The 15,298-nt window shown below is 40.3% G+C and overlaps 2 protein-coding genes across 2 annotated transcripts in view; one reads left to right on the forward strand and one right to left on the reverse strand.

The window, feature by feature from the left end:
* Window positions 1–264: 264 nt before the first annotated feature.
* On the reverse strand, window positions 265–3,981 carry rps3a (ribosomal protein S3A). Its single transcript, XM_079219669.1, has 6 exons — window positions 3,903–3,981; window positions 3,137–3,240; window positions 2,748–2,935; window positions 1,456–1,664; window positions 770–879; window positions 265–460 (listed from the first exon to the last, which is right to left on the reverse strand). Exons 1-6 carry the CDS (start codon window positions 3,962–3,964, stop codon window positions 333–335), a joined length of 801 nt encoding a protein of 266 aa, XP_079075795.1. The 5' UTR covers window positions 3,965–3,981; the 3' UTR covers window positions 265–332.
* A 4,218-nt stretch (window positions 3,982–8,199) lies between these two features.
* lrba (LPS-responsive vesicle trafficking, beach and anchor containing) overlaps window positions 8,200–15,298 on the forward strand; it is a gene marked incomplete at its 5' end in the record, with an annotated part of 181,654 nt that continues 174,555 nt past the window's right edge. The window contains one exon of the mRNA XM_079220303.1: window positions 8,200–8,385. Within this exon, the coding sequence (XP_079076429.1) occupies window positions 8,200–8,385 (186 nt within the window). The remainder of the gene's footprint in view (window positions 8,386–15,298) is intronic.

Consider the following 15,298-nt stretch of genomic DNA (forward strand, 5'->3'; position numbering starts at 1 on the left):
CCCACATTGGTCATAATTGCAGAAAGTTCTTATGGGCTGGTTTCACTGGATTGATCAAATATTGGGAACAGCAGTTTAGGCTTAATATTTGTACTTTGAGACATCAGCAATAACTTGAAACAGAATAGTTGACAGATTCTAAAACAGTGTTATATTATACAGTATAAATACCATGTAGGAGAGTCTCAAGTTTCAGAGTTTTTGCAGGGCTATTGGATTTTATTTCTCAGCTTGTACAAGTTTCTATTGAGTCTAACATATGCACAAAACATGAATCAGAAAGACAAGAGTTTGTTGGTCATTTACATTTTTTATTAAATCTGTCAGGGTGTTTAGACTGTTTCCTGGATGGGGGGCTCATAGCCGTCAGCCCTCTCCACCTTGGCTCCAGTGTCATCACCAGTTGGCTTTGCAGCACTGGTGGCGCCGCCCTCACCGTGGAGCTCCATCAGTTTGCCCACTGCAACAGAACACAAAAAAGATAAGGATACTGGCAAATTCAAGTAGCTGGATGTTTGAAGTGAAAACTCTAATTTTGTTTCATCCATCACGTCTTAAAGCCCATTCAAGATTTGACCTGGAAACCAGTCTGAGCAAATCTGCTTCATCCTTCCACAATGAAAACATGATTTTCATGCATGGGAACATCAGGTGATCTAAATGGGTAGTAATCATGCGATCATCTGGGATGGAAACTGTTTGTCATCATACGTTCCCACTGACAGTGGAAAATAAAAAACAGCCTGTGTTAAAGCTGTGCATCACTTACACTCAAACTTGGGCTTCTTCAGCATCTTGACCTTGCGAACGTAGACGTCGTGGAGAGGGTAGATGGACTGGCAGGCCTTCTCAATGTCCTTACCAACACTGTCAGGGATCCTGGAACACAACATACAAACACACTAATGCAAACTGTTCACGAAACACAAGCCCCTTTCTACACAAGTCTGCATAAAGTGGCATAGCGCCTCTTAGTGGTCTCCATAGACTAGCTCCGTCATTGGCTGTCATTTTATTCTCCCCCATACTAAATGACTTATTTCCAAGACATTTATGAACATCTCTGTTGTAAAACAGTTTTACAAATCTGTTGATTAGATCAACTAATCCAATAGTCAACTAAATCTTACAAGTGTTAGCGGGCCAAGAATTTCTTTGGTCAAGGACAGCCTTAAACTGGCTCGTTTAAAAAAGGAACACAAGGAAAATGACAACAAAATGAGAACTACCCATTAACTATTGAATTAGCAAAAGCCACGACTCTGTATAAAACAAATGGTAATGATGTTTGCCATTTCTATGCAAATTAAGCCACTGCTAACATTAGAGCCTCATCTAGAAATAAATAAAGAATTAGATTTTGGTGAAGCTGCCAATCACAAAGACGTGTCTGCATTATGAAAATACTTTAAACGAATGTTCATTCAGTTTCCGGAGAAACTGCACATGACTTACATCTTGTTGACAACTTCCTTCAGGTCGTTGGTCTGAACCTCACGGGTCATGATCTCCATCATCTTCTTGCGAATCTGACGGACCTGCTGGTGCTGGGCGTAGGACGTCTTTCTGATCTGGTTGGTGCGCTTCTTTGTGAAACCCACGCAAAACAGACGCAGAAGGTAGCCGTCGGTGGTCTTCACATCCACATGGGCTTCAATCATAGTCTGAGAAGAAAAGAAAAAAACAATGAATTCTGGTTAGACGTTATCGGGAAAACTACACCACTTGTGATACTTATTGCTCTGTAGACCTTTGTCCGCTTTGCTTCCCTCCTTACAACATGCCCTTCTTCACTGAAGTTTTGTTCAATCGGTGTTGGGTATACACACACACACACACCTCATTTTAAAAGCAAACACGATTTAAAAAGAATAATTTAAGAAAAGTGAACTGGTCCTCTCCATTTTTTGGGGATCAAAACAGTTTTGCAAGAATCCTGTATTCTTTCCAGTAACTAAACTATTCATCAAGTAATCACAAGCACATTTGACCCTTAATGAAATGGCTTCACAATTTAGGGGTTGGAAAAGCAAAAAAAAAAAACATTGGCCAAATTGCACTTTTCTTCCATTTTCATGGAGCTCAATAGCTGTTTCTGGAACAGAACAATGTGTAGTTTGGCCAACTAGCCTCTTTAGGCTTTATTAAAAAAAACATTAAATGGAAAGTATTCAGAATATTATTCCCATTACTTGAACAATGAGTCTATGTATTAGGGCATTATTGCACTTCAAATGGCCCATCAAAACATTCAAATCTCCTCAAATTGACATGCATGTGGTTCCTATAAAAGAAACGTTAACCCAATATTCTCCTTATACTCACTACAAAACTGTGATATTAACTAAATCAGTATGACTGCTTATGACTCAAAAGCTTGAGTACCCGTTTTAAACTGTTGCCAGAGAAAATCGGCATGCAAGAGTTAATCAAACACCTAAAAAAAAAAAAAGGTACCTGAACTGCCATTCCTGTTAAATTTTCCTAGGCAGTCCAACCCAACTCCGATTGCACACTGGCACTGCTCTTAAAACCAGTTTATGTTCTAGTAGTACTCATCCTTAATTGTTATTGTAGGAACATGCGCTTAATAGACATTGTAATGTGGAAACGATTAACTTGTAAGCAGGGTTAGATATTGAATCCCGCCACATTTGAGGATGAGCATCGGTCCAACAAACTCACAACGGCTACAGTGACATTTTATGAGGGGCATGGAGTAATAAAGTAAAAACCATGATCATTACCTGCCATTTCTTGACCATGGAGCACATCTTGTCGCGGGTGAGGTCCATGCCGTGGAAGTTGGTCAGGCAGTTCTTGCCCTGAACATCCTCAGAAATGAGTTTGAACTTGCGGAAGGCCACCTCGTCGTTCTGCAGGTCAGCGAGGCTCACCTCGAACACACGTCCCTTAAGACCATCAGAGGCAATTCCTACGTGGGTGGGAATAACGTACGTTAGAAAATTTAAAAAGTACATATATAAATTAAAGTAATGGCAATATTTGGAATCAGTGGAAACTCATTAATGGAGAGTCAAAATCCAACACGTGTGCTGAGTGCTATAAATAGGAGCTTGAGAGTATGTATGCAAGACAGATGAACATATACATAATTTACAACATGAGGACTTACTGGTTCCCTGAGTCCTGGTGACCAAGGTCTTGCCGATATTGCGGATGTTGAACATGGCTGGTGCCTTGACATCATACCAATCCTTCTTCGAGAAAGGGTCGACACTGCAAGAGAGATAAAAAAATCACTTAGAGACAACTCGTTGAGCAGAAATGACAGTCCACCAGAACACAGACGGGGTTGCAGAGCAGACGTGTGCTACTAGCATACAGGCTGCGCACCACGCACTGCAAAGGGCACTGCTCTGGTTACTAGCCGCCGTGGAGGGTTAACGTGTATCCGATCAACTCACCAGTGTCCTTAACGACGTGGTCAAAAAAATTGAGACCCTCTGGTTGTTCAAATATGTCGTACAACACCATTAACCTGATCAGGAATCAACCAAGTTAATTGTGGCGTCTGGCTGCCATGTTGATTGGGTAAGCTCGGCTAAAGCCATGCTAGCGTGCTACGTTAGGAGCCCGCAGCAAGTCACGTTACGTGTAATAAACTACCAAAGTGGCCCACAGCTCTATGCAACTTATTGCTACAAATCAGAAGCAGCATAAATCACACCAAGTACGACTAAATACAAAAACTCTGAGTAAAAAGAGACACGGCACGTTACGACTTCATCCAGCGCGACAGAGGCCGGTGACGAGACTAGCGCCGACCCAGCGGCATCTACTTTAAATCGGCTTCATCCTTCACATATGTCGTACCGACGTGACACCAGTGAAAATGGTAAAGCCTGTTTAGTGTAACGATGTAAGAATTTTCTACTTACATCTTCTTTTTGGCACCTTTTTTGCCGCCTTTGGTCAGTCTCTTATTCTTGCCGACTGCCATGTTGGCTACAGGGAGTGAAAGAGGAGGAAGAGAGAAATACCGCGAGAGTTAAAGAGAGCGATCCCGGTCGTGAGATTTGCGTTTTCTCGCGAGTCCTGGGAGTTTCATTCGGCGCCCTCTCCTGGTAAAAGGGAAAATAATATTCTGAGAACATGGAGCTAATGAAATAACTGTGAACCGAGTAAATAATTTAAAGCAAATAGATGCCTTTTTTATTTTATAAGCTTATGAATACCTATTTGTGAAATTTCCTTTTCTATCCTTTTACACAGACGAGCTACCCCCATTCCTTACAGTGGAATACATACTTGAAATAAATAAAATAAATACACTGATATTGGACTGATACTCATTGAATTGCATTTGTATATCAATTAATTCAGAACAACGGAAAAATCCCCTTTGTCCCTCAGTTTCAGAATTTCTCTAAAGGCCTAGACGTAGGCCTACATGAAGTTTCTGAAACTGAAAAATAAATGACCTACTGTAAGTTTAGGAGAATTCTAAATAAAATAATATGGAAACCATTTCATTCAAAGCTGTGAATTCAACATTATTAGAATGTGATTTAATTTCACAACTACTGTAGATGTTAATTTATATAAACAACTCACAATGACACAGCCTATATTTGCTTCGATGCATATCATGTCATGTATTGTGTTTAATTTTTACACTAAATATGCCTCAATTTAAGTGACAGTTTGCGTGGCATGATTACTTGAATTAATAAAGAAAAGCCAACATTGTGATCTCTGAGCAGGCAGAACCAGTTTCTTTGAGTGTAAATACATCATGAGGGTGTGTAGCTTGTTATCCACCCACACTGTTATTGGAACAAAGGGAAACATTTTGTCTGTTGGTCAATTCAAAGTAAAAAAAAAACTCCTGCACACTCATAGCACTGAGTGTTCATATTGTCAGTATTATTCCAAAGACTTCCGAAGACAAATGATATGTTGTTAAATTGATCAGACAAATTGGTGAACAAACGCATGTATATGTTCCTATCTAAAAAAGTTACAAAAGTCTTACAAAAGCAGTGAGAATGTTTATAAAATGTAAATTTGCGTCTCATTAAAAGGTGAAGACACTGCAGCAGAGACACCCGCACTTGTCCATTAAGATTCTTATTCTACAAATAAAGATGGTGGTGCTAAGGTTATTTGTTTTCTTGCAGAGGTTTTCTTCTGTGTTTTGTTTTTACGACCATTTATAGTTGCAGTTTTTGTTTGCATTTAATCTAAAATATCTGCTGTACTGTTTAAACTAGCCATAACAATTAAATTGATGGCTTGGAATTGGAATTGGCAAATTGTCATTGATTTTAACTGTTGTCTTTGACGCTAAATCATTTGCAGGAATGATAATCTTCTGCTCTCATAGTGAGACTGACGAACAGGATGGCAGAGAGCAAACGATGATTACAGTACAACTGTTCTATGCCACTTAATGTCTCAATCTTGGAGTCTAATTATCTCTATAGAGCTGAGAAAAATAATACACCATGGTGCATGTTCAACTCAAAAGGTCAATAAAAGCCGTCCAAGGCCGTATTTAGGAAGGTCTTCCTTTGGGCTGCAGTGAACAAGTCTGTTGATTTCAGGTCATTACACAAGAGACGAGTCCTGCGTCTCTTGGGTGGTGCCGCTGGCTTCTATGACTCCCCGGGTTCCCGAGGGCTCAGCTACACTTATGGGAGGTCAGCGGTAGTGACGCCAGCTGCCTCTGTGGCAACAACACGCATTGCTCAGCCATCCTGCAGAGCAAATATGAAGTCACCAGAATGAGTACACAAAAGGAGCAGATAAATACTTGAAAGTGGGCATTGTTTATGTACGGATTATAACTTTACAAAATTGGGTTTTAATCGGATTTTCCTTCATGCATTAACAGACATGAAACTGGGACCTCTCGTCCACGCAGCTATGTGGTGGTGATTTGAAAAGGCGAGCAAAGCTGAGCTGTCCCTTTGCTTTAATGTTTGTTTTCAGCTGCCTTGGGATGCAGACATCTGTCAATGTGCTGTTGTGCTGCAGAAAAAACTAAGTTCTAACTACATTTCAACACCCTCTTTATATTTTTGTCACAGCCTAAATTAGGGTGCTTTATTCTTTCTAAGGGTTTGTTGTATATGGCACAGTAAAGTTTTGATTTATTATTTATGGTATTTTTTCAGCTGTTACATTCTGGGTTGTGATTTTACCGAGAGCTACTGGATGATCTATATTGCTTCTAAATTAATATAATATCTACTTTTTTAATTTTGGATTTATTCAAAATCAGGAATCAGAATTAGGAACAGTTTTATTGCCATGTATTGCACATACAAGATATTTCTCATGGTGATTTGGTGCATAACAATTAACACAGTGCGAGTCAAAAAACCTAATAGAAAATAAATTAAAATAGAAACAAACAGACTAACACAAATATAAAACAATCTGTGAAAATATATCAGTTTTTTATTGTTCTGCCATGACAATCTGCATTTCATTTACAGTAGATTAGTGGCAGAAGTCAGTTCTATGATCGGTAAACTTGTTTTATTTATGGCTGCTTGTTTTCACAAGTGTGTCAGAGGAAATTTTAACTGACCTTTGGTGGAGGAAGTATTCAGAGCCTTTTATATAAGTAGAAGTAATACAATGTTACAACAGTTATTTAAACAGTTACTTAAATAAAAGTACAAGTTATAGCTAAGTATCAAAAGTAAAAGTACTCATGGTGCAGATAGGTAGAATGTATTCATCCGTATTTTTGTTTGAATAGTAATATAATATCTAGTATGCATCTGTAACTGCAGCTGTGATGACATATTTTCCTGTGGTGGATCAATAAAAGCTGATCTTATAGTTATGTGGTTTAGAACAATACATCAGATTATATGAATTTATGATATTTTCAATGTAAAATCTTCTGCAAAGTTACTGAGATAAATGTAGCGCAGTAAAAAGTACAACATTTTACATCTAATGGAGTTTTAGAAGAGTACCATTAAATAACAGTAGTAGAAGACTCACCCAGATCCTTTACTAAAATAAAAGTACAAATACCATGCTTTAAACATACATTTTTAATCATAGAAGCATTTTATTGTTAGTTTTCATTGCTGAGACAATTATATATATTTTGTATACTAGCATAGTAGTATGATACTGCATCATACTATACAAGCAAATCATATTTTTTATGGAAGAAGAAACTAGTAACTTTAATTGTGAGAACATGCTGTTTCTTCCCCTGAAATGCAGTGGAGCAAAAAACAAGTATATTACAGCAAAATTGCACTCAAGTACAATAGCTTACTTGAGTAAATGTAATGCTTAATTTCCCACCACTTCCTTCATATCCCTGTCGGGATGATGAAACGTGAAGTCCCTGAATAAACATGGACGCGCAGTTGGTTCTCCCTGAATCCCGGCGTGTCGTGCTGGAGAGCCACCTGAGCGGCACACACCTGCCAGTGAGCTGAATAGACTGCTCCCCCCTGCGCATGCGCCACCCATTCAAGGGCTACGCTGTCATGGCGGTGACGAGCTGAAGCTACTGGGGTAAATCAGGAAGAGAACGCAGCGCAGCTGGGTTAACGTTGACGTTTGAGCAAGTCGGAGGAGTTTGCCCGGGAGGACCGAGCGGACAGCTGTCCCTTTGTCGACTTCTGCCAGAGCTGCTGACGGACTTACTCCCGTTTTTTGTGTGAGTTTTCGCTTCTGCCAAGCGCGTTACCTGTCAAGTGTCTGGACTCCGTGACAATAGCAACTTCCACTGCTGTGCGGAGATATTAAAGTCACCGCGGCTGCCGTCTGAAAGAGCAAGAGGTTACGCGCGAGCTCTGCTTCACCTGCTTCGCCCCCCCTCCCCTCCTCGTCTTGTTACCTGCAGCAGACTTCCTCGCGGCTTTTAACGACATTAATCCATCCGTCTGGGATCAAGTTGCGGACCAGCGGAGCGGAGTAGTTCACCGTGGAGTGAAGCGGCGACACATCCAGTCCCGCAGTGTCAACGGCCAACGCACTACCTTTGCGCCTTTTTTTGCCCACTTTAGCTACACTGTTTTGAATGGGGAGGAAAACGTTCGCTTTGTGTGCCTGCGTACTGTCAACAACTCAGCGGAAGGGGAGCTAGAGCCCTCTTTCTCCTCCCGACATCGGCTGCACACCCCCACCCCCCTCCCATCGGAGGTGAACAGGTGCCTTACCTGTGAACACCACCTGTCCCGTCCTTCCCTAGCAATGGCTAGCGAGGAGACAGCGGGCGCTGCGCAGCCAGGTGATGGAAAGGACGAGGGATCGGGCGCCATGGCGCTCAACCCCGGAGTGCCCATCAGGGGGATAAAGATGAAATTCGCCGTGCTTGCTGGCCTGGTGGAAGTTGGGGAAGTTTCCAACCGAGACATTGTGGAGACGGTGTTCAACCTGGTAAGCTGATTATGAGAGCTTAGGATAGGCCTTAGATAGCACGGTGTCACGCCGTGGAGGGCGACTGTCAGTGCCATCTAAATGTTTGCAAAAGTCTGACGTCATCCTCCTCTGCAGGCGTGGATTATTCGTGCAACACACAATTAAGTGGAGTACTTTTTTTTTATAGGGAGAAGCACACATTGGAAAGTGTCATGAGCTTTTATTCTAATATGAAACTGTGAATTCGTTATGCATTGGGTATCAGAAAGCTTGTTATAAACCTGGTTTTAGATGACAGTCTCATTGTGTATCTAGTTTTTTAATTAAATGACAGGATGCTACGTCAGGAGAGTGAGCATGGCAGCAAAGCTGTTAAAGCAAATCAGCTTGTGCTTTTTTGTGACATATCCAGGTCAGGCAGTGTGTGTGTGTGTGTGTGTGTGTGTGTGTGTGTGTGTGTGGTCTAATACCTGTTGGCCAACTGCAATTCCTTATACAGCTTTGACTGTCTGTGATGGCCCCTTTGGCTGCCCGAGTTATGAAATGACTTTGCAGCACCTGCATGAGAAGAATGAATGACTACTGGTAACAAGGAAGTTTAGGGTGAAGGAGAGAGCATGCTCATTTAGAGTGTGGCTGGTTAGGGGGCGGGGGGAGGAAGAAACGGAAGAGAGGTGGAGGTGGAACCAGCAAAACCGCTTTGTCACTGTGGCAACACAATGGAGTCCTTTTTTAGAAATGGGAGGCTCATCCTCTATGTTTGGAGTCAAGTTTGCTTTCAGCTCCAACCCCCGTAGTGAGGACACTTTCTCCTCATGAGGTGGTACAACTACTAGTCATCCAACCAGCGGGTCGGCCAATAGGCCTTTATGGCTGCCACAAGAAAGCAAAAATACAGATAAAAAGTTAAAGATTTTAGCTATGGCAACTACATCGAATTATTTTCCTGTTTAGCCTGAGATGTAAATGGACACATTGTATTTTATAAGATAACACATTTTTATTAATATCAATTTAATCTTTTGGTTACATTTGAGAAGCTGGAAGCGGCAAATAATGAATTATCAACTAAGCGTTTCAGCTCCGGTTTCACAAGTTTCAGACGAAAATGTTTTGGTAATTGTCTACTAATGAAGTGTGCTGGAAATGAGACCAGGGATTTCAACTTTGAGTGGCTTATGTTGGCAAAAGGGACATTTGTGTTTTCTTTGTCTTTAGAGAGAATATAGAATTTGCTAAACATTGAATGGAATATTTTGATTGAGATGCCTCAAATATCTGTCTCTATTTTTAATGACCGTCAGAAAAACATGTGACTGCCTAGTTAGTGGCTTTAGATTTGTGCGATAAATATCACAAGGAGGTATTGTTTTCAGTGCCACAGTCCAAAGAGAGATGGCTTCTAATTACTTTTTGAATTTTCTTGAGCCGGAGAGTCAGCCAGGCATATCTTTTGACAGAAATATCAATGTGCAGCCTCTGTCTGTCTGCCACTGGGACTCCATGTTTAGCAAGGTCAGTGTCATTTTAGGGCTTTGAGCGATCGCTCTCTGCATTCCATTATGCTCGTCACCCTCCACATCCTCAGCTCCTTCAATCGGGTGATAATCTGATTTACCAGAGGCCAGACTTCTCTTTTACAGTATCTCATTTGCAGCCTTCTCCACTGTCCTCCACTGTATTTGGTTGAATGCCACATAGGTTCCTCAGGAGGATTGTCTTGAAATATTCTAGCGTGACCTAAAACAGTGGTTGTGATGACTTGTGACACATGGGCTGGAGTTATGAACAAAAAAAGCAGCTCATTATGCTGGTTTTGTTTTATATCCTTTGTACCTCATACAACACTACTGTGGCCTTAACGGTACGACAGTGTCTGTTTCAGTTAAAAGTGAAAGTACACTTGAGAATGAGGAGTTGAACCCTTTTTAACGCCTCTTCTTTGTAATATCTAACTAATATTAAAACTGATATGATAATATCTCCGTGTGGTGCAGTATCCTAAACAGTCACTCATTAGCTGTACTCATGTTCTGCTACTCGGATGTTTTGGTTGCCTTATCATTGCTCGGTGGGTCGTACCTGTCTTGGTTGACAATATCAAAGTCTTTTTAAAGCAGAGCTGAAACGCAGACGGTGGTAAACTTCACAAAAAATGTTTTTCTTCATTTCCCCCTCCATGCATTAAAAACCAAGCATAAGTGCAGGATTATCACATTTCAAAATATAGCTTGGGCTTTTTTTCAGTGGCAGATTGAAATAAGTGGCAGGTATATGCACAACAATACATATAATTAATTATATTAGTATTTAAAGCAGCAATATGCAAATAATAATACTGATGTGAAAGGGCTGCTTCCAATTCCACTGAGGATCAACGCCCTACTTCACAACCCTGTGAAGCTTTCTGTAATCGTTTAGTTTGTGGCACCAAATAAACTGATCAAAACCATGCTGGCTCAGATAAAACTCCGGGCAGCAGCTGGCAGCCCACAAGATCACACAAAGCTATCGTGCAGCATGCTTAGTGCTCCCCACAAAGGTACCGGTGAACAAAGTTGAACATTAGTGAGCCAGAGAAGCCATTGGAGACCTTTTTCTAACTACCTGTCAAATTCCAAATGGTCCAATGGTCACTTGTGTTTTAGCCCTAGTTTGTTCTGCCAACTCCTCAGAAAAATATCTGGGTCTCTCTTGAACTTTGTTTGTTAATGTTTTGACTTCCTTTCCCAGTCATCTTGTTTTCTTCATCTTTTTTTTTGGCGTGTAGCAAAGTCACTTTTGTGTGAGCTCCTGTGCTGCAAGTAGCAGACCACGGTTTTAAAGGTAGCAGCACTATTTTGGTTGTCTTGGTTGTCTCGCTAACCAAAACACCGTGCCGAAAGCTGCAAGGAGCTGCAAAGTGTGGTGTTGATTCTCAGTCGGGTTGCAACAAATACTGCTGAGCGACATATTCGTCTACTGTCATTTTCAGTTGACACGGGCAGGCTACACTTTTACGCAGCACTTTTTTAAATTTAATACGTTTATGACATCTCCTTATGTAGGATGATCCATATGGGACACTAATGGGCCCCCATTATATCAGTCCACCCCTTTTTTGAAAAAAAACATGTAAACAACAAAAAGCCCCTACCATGTATTACATATCTGGATACACACATGCTCCAATATCACTTGAATGATCACTCCTTAACATCACAATGATGCCTTCCACTAAGCATTCTAGAAACTACTCTGTAAACCATTGACTGATGGAAAGCTCTGTGGCTCATGGCTCCTCGGTTAAGCAACACAGGAGGTGGGTGACTTTGTTGTGTGGTACGTAACTTTGGCTTTACCTGAAAGTCAAGGTCATATGGTTGACTGCTAGGTGTGGAAACCAAATGCAACCGCACACGGTTAATGTCACCGGTTCTCATTATCAATTTGAAACTTTACATTAAGGTGATATTTATTTCCTTTTGAATAAATGCGGCATATATTAAGGGTGCCAAAGACACAAGGCCGTCTCAAAGGGCAACCACACGATGAATTCATTGTGATCTATGTTGTCGAGATTAATTTAATATTGAATATATTCATTTTGGGGACTAAACATGAATTAATTAATCCATGTCCCAGGGCTTCACAAATCAAAGGGGTTCTGTTCTACAGGACTATTTAGAAAATGATTCCAGCTTCTTAAATGTGAATATTTTCTGGTTAATTTACTTAACCGAGCATCAAAACAACACGTTTTTGACGACATCCTGGCCTTTAGGGGACAATGGTCACCATTTTTCTGACATTTTATGTACCAATTGATTAATCGAGAAAATAATCAACTGATTAATGGACAATGAAAATAATCATTGCAATAGTCATCGCAGCCCATCTATATTGGGCTGAAACTATAGTATAAAGGACCTCTTATGTTGCAGGTCTGTAAATATTTCATGTTGTTGCCTGTGTTTAGTTTCCTTTTGGAAGTTGCAACTACAGAAAAAGTAGCCACCTTTCTTTGTTCTGAATTTCAGGCCGTCTGCATCTTTTACTCACAAGCGTCAAAGAGAAGATCTGGTTTATTATATTTGTTCAGAATTATTTTAAGATTTCTTTCTTTTGTAGAAACATGCAGTCTCTACTTGATGGTGCGTTGTTGTCCACTTTATCATCTCTTGTACTGATGTTGACACAGTGGATCCTCCTTTTGAGTTGCTGGCTGTCATAAGTGAAATGAATTGTTCTAAACTGCATCTTCCCTGTGTTTCTTAAAATAGTCTTTTTTTATTATTTATTTTTTTACCTTTTTCTTACACATCACTACAGGGGAGAATCATGCGAAGTAGTTGTGACTTGAATTTATAATGGATCAGGTTTTAATATCGTGAAATTGATTTTACGAGCTTTGCTTTTGGTATCGGCAGATCAGCAGAGGCTATTTTTGTCTTTACTAACTAGAATAACTAAGAATGGTTATTGTGAGATATGGTCTCAGAAAGGTTTTGATACAAGTCATTTTTAGTGGACCTTTTTTGAAAGACCATATAATTAGATTGTTCCACTTATCTAGCCCTGAAGATAGTTTTAGTTGTACGTGCAAAGGTTTTTGGAAATTCAGCATAAATGACATGAAGGTATAGCAATGTGAATATTTTCCAGTTTACTCGTGACATGAAAAGAACACAATAGGAAAGGATGAGTCATATGTGATCGAGGTGTAACAATTGCAAAATGTGGCATTTCAAATCAATAATCGCTGCAATAACGTTGGACTTGCGACCCTGAGGATCAACATATGATGTCGACAGGAATGCAACAAACCCACAAACCATCCCTTCAGTTGCACACAATAACACAAGTGGTCGGGCGAGCGAGGGCGATCCGTGTCCTCTCTAGGCATGCGTTCCCGTCTCTGGCCGTAACAAAGAGCCCTCTAATCTGACACATGAATGAAACCCTATCTGCTTCCCTCTATCTGTCGCATCAGCCCAACTCCACGGTCACACCTTTCCCCTTCTTCTCCACTGTAGCTGAAAGCCGTTGGAAGCTTTTGGGGGCTGTTGTGTAACAAACATGTTTATAGTTCTTAGTTAGTATATTCCTTTGTTTCTAACATTACGTTCAATGCTCGTTGTGTTTTTAAGTGACCTTTCTTTATTTCTCTTACCAAAAGAGGGCATTTTCTGGCCATTACACAATTTTGGCTGTAACATCTTGTTACAGTTAAAGCAGTAAACGCAATAAGCAGTTTGAGGGTGAGCACACAGGTTAAACTAGTCAGCATGCCCTTTAACTCTGACTGGATGTTTTTCATTAGTTAGTCCCCAAGCAGATCAGATAATGCACCCATCATGCCTCCTCACCTGCTGTGTGCTGACAAACAGGCAGATGGCCTCAAGATTTTAAAGAGATGTGTCAACTTTAGTGTTTTGCACAATGCAGATTTTGAGATATTTGTTTGATAAATCTTGATCGAGTGTTTTGGGGCTTTGTAGAAATCTGACATATCTCTTTGGGGTATTTTATTTTGTCTACTCTAGACACGGTGGTAATGACAACTTGTTCCACATGGCAATTTGGTGCTTATCCAGCTAAAGGGATTTAAAAATGTTCTCCTAACTGCACTAAGACCTATGTACAACTCTGTTGTTGCAGGTTTAGGGTTATTCTGTGATAGCTGTCACAGTGTCATGTAATGGTTTAATTACACGTTTCAGCCCAGTGAGCACGGTTGTAATTATGAATTTGCTTGAATTTGGTGTGCTTATTTGTTGACTAATTGGTTTTGTGTACAGCTGATAAGCAGAATACATTTTCTACCAGGTGCAAAGCTTTCCAAAGTCTTGTGTAAATTGTTGGTAGCGAGAAGACACATTAGTCAATATTTCATCTGTTGTTTACTTGAGAGTTTAGTTTTAAAGCTGTTGGAATAAATTCTGGCTATTCTGAGGGAGTAAACCTTGGAAAAAGACAAATGGTGTTGTTCATATCAGTTTTTTCAACTGCGGCTTGGTATTTCTCATCATTGGCTTTCATTAAATCAATGAAGCCATATTTCCCAAGTGAGTAGTGTATCTCAGCCAACAGCATTTTATTTTCAATTTAAAGCATGCAACTTCAAGTTTTCTGTTAATACATTGTTAAACTGCTGAGTGTTAAGTGAAAGATTAAGCAGTCACAAATGATTTCTCTGCATCTGATGCTGCATATCTTTTAGGGAACGCAGCCATAATGTAGTGTAGTCTACATCTTGGGCGACATCCATCTTCTTATTGTTTCTCCTATAAACAGTCCCAGCTCACAAAGGCATTTTAACGTAACGCTAGGAACAGGAACTGTTGGTTGAACACTCTGAACAACTCAACAGTAAATTGCACAGTGCCCAAAAGTCAGCCACGGGGGCAATTAGAAAATGCTTTCTTTTTTTTGTATGTAGACTTATACTGTACCATTCAGAGAATAGCTCCGGTCACTAACCGTTGCCTCCAGGGCTTGTCTTGCATTCCGTTTGGTATAACAACTTTATATTAAAGAAATAGTAAACGCTTTTCACAGTGAGATATTTGGATCATCCAGAGTAACCGGGCCACTGATTCTGAAAGGAGATGATTATGATGAGGAAGATGCCCCAGGGTCAAATCTAAAAATCAGGGCAAACGCAACTATCCATCTAGAAAATGTTTCTTTTTTTTCTACACAATTGGCATTTAGTAGTGTGACATCAAGTGTGTTCAAGGTTAAGGTTAAGGTCAGAGTTCAGTTAGAGTAATAGTTAAGAGGGATTCTCAGTTACTGTCTTTCAATTAATGCAGTTTCAATTAACTTTATTTTTAGGTTCCTTATTAGGTGAGGAGGTCATGTTGGCAGCGGAATGATAAAAAGAGTTAATTCCTTTTGCTTGTGCTGACTGGGCTTGAGCTCACTGGCTGAGGGAGTGAAAAAAAGC

This window comes from Taurulus bubalis (assembly GCF_910589615.1).
Source record: "Taurulus bubalis genome assembly, chromosome: 6".
Lineage (NCBI taxonomy): Eukaryota > Metazoa > Chordata > Actinopteri > Perciformes > Cottidae > Taurulus > Taurulus bubalis.

Excerpts from the sequence above, each read along its gene's own strand:
- rps3a (XM_079219669.1), bottom strand. The coding sequence starts at position 3,964 with ATGGCAGTCGGCAAGAATAAGAGACTGACCAAAGGCGGCAAAAAAGGT. Across the intron at positions 3,241-3,902 it reads AAAGGTGCCAAAAAGAAGAT|TGTCGACCCTTTCTCGAAGA; the intron begins GTAAGTAGAAAA and ends TCTCTCTTGCAG. Across the intron at positions 2,936-3,136 it reads CACCAGGACTCAGGGAACCA|GAATTGCCTCTGATGGTCTT; the intron begins GTAAGTCCTCAT and ends CCACCCACGTAG.